The 14919-nt window shown below is 38.4% G+C and overlaps 1 protein-coding gene across 4 annotated transcripts in view; it reads left to right on the top strand.

Annotated features, from left to right (window-relative positions):
- The window catches only part of syn2b (synapsin IIb), a 77655-nt gene that overhangs the window by 35948 nt on the left and 26788 nt on the right, over positions 1–14919 (top strand). For all 4 annotated transcript variants that reach the window (XM_070845060.1, XM_070845045.1, XM_070845053.1 and 1 more), the window contains exons 2-3: positions 7606–7663; positions 10067–10158. In XM_070845060.1, coding sequence (XP_070701161.1) covers positions 7606–7663; positions 10067–10158 — 150 coding nt within the window. The remainder of the gene's footprint in view (positions 1–7605; positions 7664–10066; positions 10159–14919) is intronic.

Raw genomic sequence — 14919 nt, 5'->3', positions numbered from 1 at the left:
CTACACGCACACACACAAACACACAATTCAGTGACCATATCTGCAAGCAGGTTTCAGTTAACCCTCAAGAAAACAATCAACTCTGCTGTTAGTTTCAAGATGTTCCCTTGATGAGCCTTTCTTCACTTAAGCAGTTGTGCTGTCAGCGGGTGCTCTAGCTCACACACACACACACACACACACACACACACACACACACACACACACACACACACACACACACACACACACACACACACAAGCTGCACGTACACATACATGCACGAATTTCAAAGTGTGCATGTGTGTCTACATGAGAGTACAGCCAACCCTGAATGTCATCATTTGTCACCTTAATGCAATAAAACCACACAAACAAGCTGCAGACACTGATTCTTCTACCGGGACATAAACTCAAACACACATTATTGTCTCGAACACTCATTTGTTAAATGATGCAGGAAAACTGGGGAGAATTGTGCAACTAGAAAAATTAATGTCTTGTGTATTTCTGTCTAGTAATATTAATGTGTGCAGCAAGATATTTCTGTTGCTAATCATCTCAAGTCTGTTATATTTTATCCATTGTTGGGCATTATTCCTCTTTCAAGACAAGCAGAGAACACTGCACGTCAAAGAATATACGTTTTTGTGAACCAATTCCAGACTTTTGTCCCACTTCACAATAACATACTCATTGAAATATACATACATTAAAATATTCAAGTTAAGTATTCAAGTTGTAAATATTAATGGTTGATAAATCATGTATTAATTATCTAGGTTTCAATAATAGGAACTGATTTCATTAATAAGAACAAAAACAAAAGCCAAAAACAACAACAAAAAACTCTTTGGCTAGTTTTTATCCTGCTCCAGTATCACACTTGCTTCGCTTCGCTAATTAGTTCTGTAATTAATCAGGGAGACTCTTCCAATGGCATTTCACCGATTACTTTGACATGATACATTAATTAACAACATATTAATACTTGCAACTACAGAGTTAATGGATTATTGGAAAAAGAACAACTTATTTAGTCACTAGTGTCATTTAACGTATGTAATCAAATGTAATCATGTATACATTACATAAGACTGATTGAAAAAGTAATTATAGTGCCAGTAACTTCACTTTTAATACTTAAAGATCCCACATTATGCAAAATGTTCTTTTTAATGTCTTTTCAACATTAATATGTGTTCCTACTTAAAATGAGCAACATATGAGACCTTTAACTCAGCTCTGTCAAAGGTGTGTTCAAACATCTCCTAATCATTGACTCACACACATTGTATTTTCTGTACATAAGTAGAAATAGAAATAGAAATAGAAATAGAAAAGACATTGTGGGAAGTGATTTTTTCTGAAAAATGTTTTGTGTTACTCAGTAGGCTAATATATTGCGTCAAAATTACTCAGTAGACAAAGATTTACGATTTAATTTATCAATAGCATCACAGGATAAACAACAACACACACACAGATAAACACCGGGGCAGGCTAGGAGAAAAGAGGATAATGGCGGGAGGAGGTGTTACAGCCTCCTGTGCTGCAGCTGAATAATTCAAGCGACATCTTCACCTCTGGGCAGAAAACATGAGCCAATACCAGTAATGTAAAGCTTTGTATGCTCTGCATGTTCGGTCAGTACAACCATTCAGAGCTCTCCATCCTCTGGTTGATGTTTTTTTTCTCTTCACACATAATGTGCACAGAGGGGCACTCAAACACTCCCAGACAGTGAAGGACAAATGTCAGAGTGAACACTGATCCTCTGCTTAGAGAACTAATGATGAAGCTTGTACATTGTTTGAGGACTGAATGTCTGGGTGTCTAACAACTCTTTGAAATTTACTGCAGTCCTCTAAATGACTCATCAGATGGCTGGTTTGTCCCGACACAGTGTCACAACAAACGTCTCAAACGTTGTGACGAATATCAGCCAGAGCAGTGTAGTGTAGTGTAGACCGGACCAATAGAGTCTGGTCAAGTAAAGTTTGCAATATTTAAGATGATTAGATTATTAGATAATTAGTAGACAAGTAAATAAGCCATCTAGACAATCTGTTCATCCGACATGAAGGAGAACCTCTGGGCCTGTGCAGTGCTGTCAGTTGGTCATCATCATGTTTTAGTGTTGCCGGGTAAAATCCAGCAGCCTTCTTCTGTATGCAGCATGCGGCTTTGCACTCCCTCCTCCAGTTGTCTCTCTGAGTGGCATTTAGAAATCATTTTGGAAATGCTTTACATCAAACGTTAGTTAAAAGGCAATAGGGCACTTATAAGACGTTAATAATCATTATCGTTTGTTAATAAGACTGTGTAAGTGTCTATGTAAGTATTGCTCAGCTATAAGACGTTATTATGTAATTGTTGATCCTTTACTAAGCTTTTATATTGATTTATTAAGATTGATAAATACTGATAAATTTAGTTACTAAACGTTATCAACAAATAAAATATCATATATTATAATAGGTGATATTATAATATCTTCACCTTTACCAACGGCAACATTAAAGTGATGCATACATTAATAAAACAATGATTATAATAATAATGAAAATAGTGAACAATTTAAATATTTTACTGCTAATAGGTCTGTAGTTTAATATTTTGAATGCAGGACATGTATTTCTACACTGCAGTACTGCTAGTTTTACTTACAGTAAAAGTACTTCTCGCACCGCTGCCTATGACAGTAAAAAGTATAATCTTAAAAACGTGCAACAAGAAGCAGCATGCACGGAGAAAGTTTCCAAAGAGACTCAAGATGAACGGTTGGTCTGCAGCCAGCCCTGCTCACCAGCCTCTGTGTCATTTCTTACACTGTACTCTCATTTTCATGCCCCTTCAGCCTCCGTCTGCACCTGAACAGCATGCAGCTAACCAAATAATTACACTCCTGCTATGTCCCTCAGCACTAGAGTTGACAGGATGGCTCTAACACTTTCTGTGCCCTTTCACCCTAATTGTCAGAGTCTTGTTTTATACAATTTTCACTCCGCTGGTGGATCAAGTGCTGAGAAGTCCAGGGCATGTGCAGTCATGTGTTGCCGTAGCGGCTGTGTTGTGCAAGAAAGGAGGACGGCCATTTTGTATGGGTCTTTGAAAAAGCATTCTGGGTTATGTGAATGTCTTAAACCAATTAAAATCATCTAAAGCCTGACTTAATAACAATCATAGAACAGAGACTGGTGTCATTTCTACATTTTAAAACACCATAGCAACACAGTCTTGCAGATTCAGTCTTGTCTCACTAAACCCATTAAACTGCAGTTACTTGTCATGCATGGTTCATTTATATGCATAGATTTCATTAATGTGTTTTTGCATTGAATCAATCACAGTAATCACAGAAGGGGAAAAAAAAACACATGGGTGGAAAGAATTATGAATTAAGAGGGAAAAGGGGAGTAACTACAGCTGTAGGAGAGAGAAAGACAAGAAACAAGGAGAAAAATAAGAAAAGTGTGAGAGAGAGTGACCAGGAACATTATTGTGAAATATATCATCTTTTAAAGGATAACTCCGGTATTTTTTAACCTGGTCTCTATTTTTACATATTTTGGTTTGAAATGGCTGGTAGATACAAGAAGTTTTGGAATTGGTCCAATAGATCTCCTCAGTCATCAGCTGTGTATGGGCTCTAGTGTCTGTTGTGTAATCCTTTGCTACAACCTCACTGTAGCACCCATCAAAGTACGTCCACTAACACTCCTCTTTTTGCTACAGACACGTTCAGATTGTTATTTGAACTGTGTGATAACATTACAGAAAAGATAGCTACAGAGACAGACAGTTGTTATATTGCTTTGTTTAAAGCCACAAGACTCCATTGACAAAAACAGTCATTTTAACACTGCAACAGTCTTGTTGCTCTGATTTCGGTGTTTTAACATGTTAGTTCAACACAATAACACAAACAAACTAAACCTACAAACCATTAATTTTAAACCCAAAATATGTGAGAATAGGTTTAAAAATAGCATTATCTTTTGTGTGCAGCAGCCACAGTCATTATACCGTGATTATAGTGTCTATTCTTGTCAACTGTAACTCATTATGTAATACAGGACTTCAATCATGTAAGACATAGCATGAAGTGGATATTTCTCGGGCTAATTCTGACCATTAGATAACCCTGTCGCAAGTTATTTTCGTGCCGTCTCTGAGAACAGAGTGAACAGTGGAGCCAAATGAATATAAGCCATGTTACAACATATAAGATGTTGATGTGGTGGGATAAGTTCAGGTTTGGTGAAAAAACTTAAAATCAAGAATGTAATATGGTTATTAGTCAATGGGTGCTACTGCTGCAGTATCTTTGTTAGCTTATTTTGATATGCTTGTTTATTGTATTGTATGTTTCCATTTCCACTCATTCCTTCTTTATATTTCTCTCCTCCTCTCTCCTTACTCTCTTTGTCATCGTTTTCTCTCTGTCTCTTTCGTTCTGTCATCACCATGTATTGATTTAAAAGGCTTAATTTCGACGGGACTGTGTGGCTGTCTCAGACTCTTGGACTCCACAGATCAATAATGAAAGCAGGGTTGCATCAAATGGCCCTGAAAAATGGAGTCAACGAAGCTCAGCTGTTGCATTTAGCCAGCATAGAGCATTTGGTCATGCTGTTTTCAGTGGCATCTTTGTTAGCTCATCAAATCTTAATCAGAGCTGTTGCTTGTGACTTGTCCACCTTATTTGGCCTCATCATCTGTATGATGTAGTGCGATACAGCTTTACAGGCATATCGTAAAGGTTTACAGAGTGGCATGGGAACATTGTTCACTTCAGCTGGGGCCGTACTTTCTGTGCACCACAAGCTACTTATATTGTATGATTTTCTTTCATTTTAATTTGCACTCATCTTTCTATTACTTGATATCTACTTGATAGCTCCAGCTATCTCCTCTCCTCAGATGTTGATTCCAGATGTGTCCACTTGAGCTGCTAACCTCTTCTTCGAGATGTTGACCTCAGCTGCAGCAAACCTCGCTCAAGTGCACTCTTTCATTTATAATACATTTGACCGCATTCTCAAAGTCTTGTAGCTACTACACGTAACCCAGGTAAACAATAAGAAAACATGTGGGTGTCTGTATCTGAGGATGTATCAGCTCTCTCCATATTGAAGTGGATGTATTTGCAAACCTTCAAGTTTTATTATAAGACACCAGTGGGTGTTAGAAATTGAATACAGGAAACTGTAGGGATGATATACAGTATATTCATAATGTGTGGCATCCTTCAGCCTAACGGGGCTAAAATCTATTGACATAAAAGCTGCCGTCATGCTCATTACACTTCAGAAAACAAAACAAAAAGAAAACGCTTTACTTCTCACATCCTTAACATTATGTGGGGTGAACGCTTGGCCTCAGGGTAAAGGCTATTGTGAATTTGTGTTAGAGCTTGTTGCCACAGTGCTATTTTTCGATTCAGAGCTAAGTCTGGTATGCAGGCTTTTGATGTAAACAGTTTCAAGCTTAAACATTGATCCTCTCTGGTCTGGAATTGATCCTGCAGCTCAAACATAGATAGTTTGTGTGTTACATTGTGTGAACACTGAGCACGAAAGTGGAAGCGACAGTAAAAGGTAGCAGACAATTGGTTGTTATGCTAAGGAGGTGGCATGTATCAGGTTACATGACGCACTGCAAGTCACTGAAATGTACTTTGAATTTCTGTTTAAGTAGCAATAATCACTATTTTATGTTAACGATGGATGTAATGATCACCTATTGTCCCTCACAGTAACAAAAGCACAGAGAATTATCGAGTGACTTTGCATTTCACCTCAGCTCTACAGAGCTTTCAGCTCTTTCAGCACATTGTTTTGTTTACTACAAAATCTATTCCTCTCAAACCTAATTTTCAGCTGCACCAGGTAGCTACAGAGACAGACAAAGTATTTAGCACCAAAAGTGACAGGGGCAGACCAAAACAGAGCTAAAAGGAGGGTTAATGTAGGACTTTCAGAATGTTTCTCTGTCTGCACAGCGTTCAAACAGGGAACAGTTTGCTAACACTTTACACTATAAACACCTTAAATGTTCATAATATGTCAGAGTCGTGTTTACAGTTTATCCTGCTGCTCCCAACTGGCCACACTGCAGCTTCAAAGCAGAAAAGCATTATGCAGATGCCAAAACAAGCTTTTGAAGATTGATTTTTTTTCTTTTTGTGACAAGCATGTAGAATAAAAAAAGCTTTATTAGAAATTCACCTACAGCTCTGTTAGCAGGGTCGTGTTTGACGTGGTGTGTTTTGCTACGTGGCAGCTACATTATGCTGTTTGATGGAATTAAATAAGGAAGCTACATCAGCAGCTTCTCCACAGAGCACCTTAATTGACCATTACTGTGTTGGCCTGTCTTCCCATGTCTTTGTGTACTGTATTGCACACTGCAGGTACAGAACACATGCTGAATGTGGACCCATTCAGTGTTACCATTGCATGAAAACTGACGTGAGTGATTGTATTTTTCAGTCAAAAATTTGACATGACGGTGGATGTTTGAGTCTCATAGCAACGTTGTAGTGTGTTCAAGCAGCTGCCCGTACTGAAAAAAACATACACACACACCAACAGAATTGTATCTTCTGAAAAAGATGTACTGCTGTAATTCTAAGGTCACTAATTTTGCTGGCATGGTTATTGATTGTTAGAAGTTACGGCATCCTACCCTCAGAGTGTTTGTCTCACAGATGGTCTGATTCTAATGAACCAGACTAACAAGCCAGATGCCTCTGTGTTGCACTACACAAAGTCCTATGAGGTTGCATGGAAGCAATCTTACATACATTTTTAATTTAATTGGCACAGAGAGAAGCAATGAATGCACATGCAATTTGACTTAATGGAACAAGGTTGGACATTACATTTCACATTGTAACCACTGCATGAACAAAAACATCGGGATAAGGAAAGAGGAAAAGATAGGAGCTCTTGAAGGTTAGATACTGAGAAGTTATCTCTGTGTATATGCATGTTCTTGGTTATTGCTTTATTTAGCTTCGGTGCATCGGTTGATGATGGAAGCAGCGTAAACCATCTGTGATCCATGTACAATGTTGTACAAAATGAGACGTCCGGAGCGTTTTGCCTGTTAGTATGTTGGCTGACAGCCTGTGCCTCTCTGCTTGTCTCATTCTCTGTCGGTCTGTCTGTCTGCTCTCCATCTGCCTGCCTGTGTGTGTGTTTTACTTGTAATCTATTTCTACATCACTCTTTAGTAAGTGGAAGCCAAAATATTTTTTTAAAAATCTGAGTCAAACCACACTGATATTAGATGCATTCATCATTCAGAATGCAATGGCACCACTTGCAGCTGAATTACAGCCCTAAACAGAATTTAATGTGACCATCCATTGAGATGACACTAATTGCAGATTTGGTAGGGCCACACTGATCTGCTGTATCTTTTGAAGCTGTTCAAAAAACTCATTAGAGCAAATGTTTTCCTGCAGCTGAGAAAGTTTGGCCATTAAAAGTACACAAGCAGACATCCATTTTCTTTCTCTTTTGTCCCACAGGAAGCGTGATGTCCAGTAGAGGGCAGCATAGACAATTGAGAGTATACAAATGATAAACTAAATGTCTTCTCTTCTCTTTTAGGTCCAAAGTGTTTCGGGGAAAGAAGGTCCTTGGAGAATATGACATCAAAGTGGAGCAGGTATCATATTGATTTTAAAGAGCTGTGATGCTGCAGAATCGTTTATTAAAGGTTGAGAGGGATCAGAACAAAGATGAAAAGTGAACTGACACCATATTCACGTTTGATATGGAAATGCTTAGGTTTTCACTGACGGACTGAGACACTGGTGCCCTAGTACATTTTCAATGAAAACAAATGACTCTGACTCTTAGATAAGCTGTGACTAGTCTATTGCTTTATACAGCATGTTTTAAGTTCCTACAAAGAACTTAGAAGCTGAAGAGTTTGAAGTAAGAAAAATGTGTCACTCACGAAAATTGTGAATAGCAGAAACAGAGGTCAGGGGATTAGCCAAGGGTCTCTGTCTGTGTGTGCAGACTAGAAACACACTCCAGGACCAGTGCTGGTGCTGTCAGTGGGTTGGTCAGTCAGTCGGTCCACCGCTGTGGAACAGACTGAAATATCTCCACGACTATTGGATGGATTGCCATTCAATTCTGTACAGATATTCATGGTCATGTTTGTTGATCCCCTGCCCCTTCATACCTTTCACCAGCAGCTGATAGTTTGTTTATTCTGTGAAATATCTCAGTGATCTACAAGTTAGATTGGCACAAGTTGGTACAGACATTCATCGTCCCCAGAGGATGAAACTTAATGTAGTTAGTAGTAAACCCCTGATGTCTCCACCAGCACATTTTTGGTCCTCGGTGACATGTTTTGACAACTACTGGCTGAATTGTCAGGAAATTTGAATGTTTGAAAACTTCAGTGATTCCCTGACTTTGACTTTTAGTGCCATCATCGGGTCAATATTTGCACATCACTTTGGTTTATGACCAGCTACAAGCAAAACTAATGATGACATTCCCATTAGTCTTATCTGTACTTTATTTTTGAAACTAGTTAGCAAATGTGATTAGCTAAACAGGCCAAACTAAGATGGTGAATATGTTAAATACTTCCCGCTAAACATCGTGATGTCACAGTGAGCATATTAGCATGCTAACGCAAACCTGAAAGCCTCTAGTATGGCTGTAGGCTAGTATTTTTAGTTTTGTATTATACATAAGAAAAGAACGTGGTCAGGGATTCGCGTTGTCGTTTTCATCCCTATAAAAACTTCAAAGTAATTTTGTTCCTCAGCAAAGATTTTGTCATCCTCAGCAAAAAAGTGCATGTGCTTGTACTTGTTGTCTATGTTGACCAGGTATAAACACCCACTTCAGGTGTTATCAGCCTATTAAATGGCCCATTAGCAGTTGTTATCACTGCAATAAGAATGCTTTGGACAGGGGCAAAGTTGACCATGAGGTGCATATCATCTTATATTATCAATATCGCACTTTGGTTAAGTTTAGACAGTAAAACTACTTGGTTAGGTTTAGGAGCAATATCATAGTTTCGATTAAAACAACCACATTTGTGATGTAATTTGCATCAGTTAAAATGAGTTAACACTGACTTTTGGTTTCACGAAATCCAGCCTCTGCTGTTTTTCTCACCTTACTTCCTCCTTTGCTTTGCTCTCATCATAATGACTGTGGCCACTAGGCGTCAACACTTAAATATGGGTTGTTCCAGCTTACCAATAGACGATAACATCCTTATGATAACATCTGAACTGGCTGGTACTAATATATAACTGCACTTTTAAAACCACTAGTACTTCAAATGTAAAATGACATCAGACTCTTGATATCATGTTGGAGTTACTGTACTTAATAAAGTTATTATATTAACAGGATGTGACATTTTGGTTTGATGTTGGTTGAACCATTTAGTATTACTTGGTTATTGCATTTGGAATGACTCTTCTCTGGGGTTTCACATCGAACAGTTTCACACCTAATAGATGTTGACAGTTAAATTACAACCTCAAGCCTCACCACAGAAACGAAAATAGGCACCAGAGGAGACAGAAGTCGGCAGCTATGAGTCACAGAGAAATCCTCACCATGTTTGCAACCACAACAAAAATGAACATATATGCATTATCTTACTAGTATAACACTATGGTTTGTGTATACAATAATATGCTTTTGTTTTATATCCCATTAAATACAAAGAATATTAAGAATATGCAAATCAATAACAGCTCCAAAAGTGTGCACGCTGATAAAGTGTTTCATCTCCTGTCATCTCCTTTCACTCTTTCGGCAAAGAAAGGTCAAAAGAGAAAGTAATTCAGTATTTATTTACTGTTTGTTTTGCTCCCGTTTAAATATTAAACCTTATCGTCCACAATAACTTAGACTATTGAAATATAATAGTCATATAATAGTCTGTTTATTCAAAGCACTTGGAGCCATTGGCAAAATTGACATGTGTGATTATAACATAACATTTACCATTTAATGGGATTCATGTGTATGGTTCATGTGTATAGCTAATGGAACTGTTTTCTTTTCTTCCTTGTAGGCTGAGTTCTCAGAGATCAACCTCATCTCACATTCGAATGGCTCCTGTAACGTGGACATGCAGATCATCAGGGGCGGGACCAAAGTGGTCAGGTCAGCACCGCATACAGATACACACTAATAATAATAATAATAATAATAATACACTTTATTTATAGGCGCCTTTCAAGGCACTCAAGGACACCGTACAACACACAGTTAAAAACAAACAGTGAAAAAGCAAGTTAAAAAGTCAAAAAATTTAAATAAACAGACACTGATTCTTCTGTGACTCAGAGAGGATGAAACTGTAGTCTACCTTCCAAACCCCAAATCATAATTGTTAAACCTTTCTTTAAACATGACTATTATCCTCTAGCCAAATAAAATATAAAACTAAACTCAACCATTAATCTCTTCCCCTGACTATAAATATCAAACCTACCTCAGTCTTCTGAACGCAAACCCTGGAAGTAAACTTTGGTCACTTTTTAAAGGACATTTGGTCCCCACAAAGACACACAACACACACATCGGTTCTCAAAGTCTGGCAAAGGCTGTTCTACTCTTAGAGCTAAATTATTATGGGCCACAAACCCCAAATTTAGCCAAGAAATACAAGCTCGACCTCAACCATTAATAACATACATACATAAAAAATGAAAAAAAAAAACAATGATGATCCAAAGACTGTTCTGTGATATCAGGCAAAAAAACCTCTGAATGCTCTTGGAAATAATAAACTTGTTTCCTGCACTTCCCTGGAAAAAGGGCAGAGGCGCATGACCACAGTAATTACCCACAGACTGGCACAGTGGATCTGTGTACAAACATATGAACTTACTGTAAACCAGACAATCACATAGACGCACACGCACACCACAGACCACAATGACACAGACACCAGTGTCCCAGCTGAAGACTGCCGGTGATTAAGCCAGACTGTAACACCCACTGCTCACCAACCAACAAAACCAACAGGAAATGAAAAAGGCAGCCTCAGTCTGATAATCAGGATCTCTGCCCTGTAATTATGCTTAATGAGGGGATGGTTCTCACATGCCCACACACAAACATGCAGTCAACAGTGACCATTGCCCAAGATAGCGTGGATTCAGAGAAGCTTTTTGATTCATTGCAGTAGACAGAATGATTCACGTCCACCTGTCCTGACAGTTTCATGAAGCACTATTCTTTTACAACACGTGTCGTCTGAGCACTTCATGGCCTCGGTCTCACCCAAACATGGACCTGCTGTGGAGAGAATTTATGAGTTTGTAACATAATTCAGTCTGCCTTGTTGTCTGCCTGTCTGGAATCATTGCAGGCTTTTCAGACTTGGACGTTTTTAACTATCTACATTTGTCCCTCTAATTGCATCGATTTCAAGTTGAAGCAGTCATTTTGCTCGGAGGCCATGTGATGCTCAGTAACTCTCAGCCTGAGGAAGATGTAATCTTCTCCAGTCGCTGATATCTCTATTCTTATCTCTTGTCATTTTTTAGATTTGGGATTTTTTGATTGATTACAATTGCAAGAACAAGTGTTGAGTAAAAGCATCAAAAAGATAAAATGATATCTGTGACCTGCAATTTAAAAGAACTATTTGTGTGAAACATATCATTTAGCAGAGGTTAGTGTAAAAGTTGCAGTTGGAGCCTGATCAGTCAGTGTATTTGGTGCTAAAGGAGAAAACAGGCTGTGGACCAACACAAGGATTATAGCGAATTAACCACCAAACTGTATGTAAATAGGAACAGCAACACACAGGTTAAAGGATTAACCTTGTGTTATCCTATTTTTTTCTTCTTGTAAACAAGTCCCATATAAAGATCCAAACCAACAATGTTTCAGTCTGTCCCTCAATACTCCCAGCTCCAAACCTATTTGTTCCCACTGAAAACATTCATCTTTAAAAACTGGCAGTAAATATAGAGTATTTTTTCAAAGGCTTAATCATTTCTTCACTCATCTGGGCACTGTAGTTTTTAGCAATCACAACTCAAACAAGGGAAAATGGTGCCTTTGTTGGGAACTAATTTCAGCTTTGGAATGATACACATTAACTGCGCTAGTGAGCATTAACTGGATATGTGGGCAGTAGTGTGGAAAAGATTCAAAATAAACCACAGCTCCCATGTTCATTTTTATGAGGGTACTGTCCAGTGCAACCATGTGATTCACTGATGTAGATTTATGGCACAGAGGAAGTGTCTGTGTTAACCTCCATATGATCAGTCATGCACGTTTACATTCAGCTGAGAAATAGAAATGTCTATGTAACTGAGGGTAAGGGTAATGATATTTCATAAAAGGGCTTCAAGAGATAATTTGAAAATTGTTCCCAACATACAGGTTGCAGAGAACTTCTTTTTCTATTTCACCTATTTGACCATTATTGTCGGTTTCACCTCCTTTTTAATCTTAATTCACCCGCAAAATGATAATAACAAGATCAAAGTTCAGTTTTTTTGTGACTTGTTTCAAATATTTCGGCAACTACTGGATGGAGCTCAGCTGTACTCTGTGTTTAGTGCTAATTAGCAAAAGTTAGCATGTGAACACACTAAACTAAGATGGTGGAGACGGTAAACATAGCATTTATTTATTGGAACGTCAGCATTTAGCACAAATAACATGGCTGCAGACCTTTATATACCCTCATATTTGTTGTCAGCATTGGTTTTTACGTGTTTAGTGAAAACTCCAAAGTGAAAGTTAGTTCAGATGACCATGCTGATGGGGCTTGGGTTGAACTCTGATTCAGGGTATTAAATAAAGACTTGTGACCAATGTGATCTTTGCAGTCTACTGTCAGTAATGAAGAGATTACAGTCACATTAATTGCTGTGTCCTCTCCACCAGAGTCTTTTTTAGTTCCTTGGAGTGTCTGATTAGTATTCTTGGTGCATGAAGAGCTGGTGGTGGTCACACTGTGCCAGATTTTTCTCTCTCTGCCTGTCTCTTTTCTCTCACTCCCTCTCTACATCTCTTTTACTCTGTTTTTTTCTCATTTTTCTCATACCTCTTCCTCGTCTGTCCCTGTTTTTCCTCACACTCCCCTTTCTCACATACGCACACTCAGAGACAAAAGGAAAAAAATAACAGGAGTCATGCCCTATCACCATCAACCTTTCACTGAGCTGAACCGCACCAAATATTGTTTTTGCCCTTAACCGGCTAGTCTTTTATTTCTTCTGAGAGTTCCTGAGCTGTGTTTTTTCTGTCCAGTTTTGAAGGCCAGGCTCTTCAGTAGCGTTCATTGACATGGTTACAATAATGAAGATGTGTATAAGGACTGATCGTGGTCATGCTTTAAAAAAATAATGTTAACTGTTGGTAGGAAACAGGAAATGAACAACCATCTGCCATGTTTTGGTGCCCCATGTTGTCTCCAAACATGTATCATCATAATCGTGTAGGGGAGAGCAATGTGTCATAATTGGGGTGGATGAATCATTAACAGACTACTTCTGAATTACTTCATCGCATGCGTGTTAAAACACATAACAGGTTTTATTGGTAAATAACAAATCCTTAATTCTGTGAGGTGACCATTTGATTGCTGGTACACATGCTCTACAGCAGCAGAAAAGCAGAACGTGATCTAATGAGAAACTGATCCATTTCTTTGTATCGATTCTATTGATCATCTTATTGTTGTATCAGTACTTAAAATAAAACAAGGTCTGTCCAGTCAGAAGGAGCCATTAGTGCATTTGTGCAGTTGCAGTTGTGTTTGCTGGTCGTACAGCTACTGGGAATCAAACCCCAGGTCTCTGTGATGGACGTTTACTTTTCCACCAGCCATGTGCCCCAGGACAGCATTGTCTGTGTGTTTATTTGATATTCATGTATACTACTCATGAAGAACTGAGACTAATTTTACCACCCTCCTTTTAACATCCTTCCTGAGAGACACTTTCCTGTACAACAATATGAGCTGTGTCTGTTCACTAGAGCTTTTGTGTTAAGTTAATTAACTCTACAACCACCTCCACTTATCTGTTATTGTCTTACTGAGTGAAACACTAAGAGTCATCAATCATTTTTCTCAAGATTCACTGCTCAATTTTGTTAGAGAGCCCCAGATCCTTGTGTTTCTGTTCTTTCTGGCTGTTTGAAACACAATTTTACTCAGAAAAGTACAACCTTAAATGCAATAAAGAAGTATGTGGCATCACCCAGGGTGAGGACCCAACTGAAGCAAAACTGATTTCTTGCTCAGCCGTGTGGTTGCAGAAGAGGGCGGCTTGTCTTGTTTACCAGAGCACAGCGGTGCCAGAGGGGTGCACAGTTTTTGAAATCCTAGCTAAAACAACAACGAGAAAGCTTTCTTTAATCTGTTTTTAGATGGTGAGTGTCACATACTGGAACAAAACTCCATGTGGAAATAGGAGGTGACATATTGACATATTGGCAGAAAGCAGGACAAAGAAGCAAAGCTTTAAACAAGCAGGTTACACTTATGAATGATACTATTTGTGTCATAGATTGATGTGCCACTGAGATGTTTGTAAAGTCACATGTTATGAAGCCATGTGTTTAAATAGTTATGTAGTAGTGCAGGAAAAAGAAGGCCCTGTTTTCTTTGATTTAGCCATCCAGAGAGTCCTTAGTAGAAATGCTTCACAGATGATGGTCTATTCTGAGATGACAGATATGAACACTCCATTGTCTTTTTCAGTCCAACTTAATTATTGTAGCCATACAGACTTATTCTCTCACTGCCAGATCATCCTCAGTGGAAAAATATATATATTATTATTCCATATATAGTTAGTGACATCTGCCATCCAAAAGTGTCTGTTTTTATCAAATAACCGGGCTTTGACCTTTTTGGCTGACAGCGTTTGGTGACTCAGGCCAGATTCA

This window comes from Pempheris klunzingeri, chromosome 2, assembly GCF_042242105.1.
Source record: "Pempheris klunzingeri isolate RE-2024b chromosome 2, fPemKlu1.hap1, whole genome shotgun sequence".
NCBI classification, from domain to species: domain Eukaryota; kingdom Metazoa; phylum Chordata; class Actinopteri; order Acropomatiformes; family Pempheridae; genus Pempheris; species Pempheris klunzingeri.
Note: the sequence above shows the minus strand (reverse complement) of the source record. Positions and strands in the feature narration are given on the sequence as shown.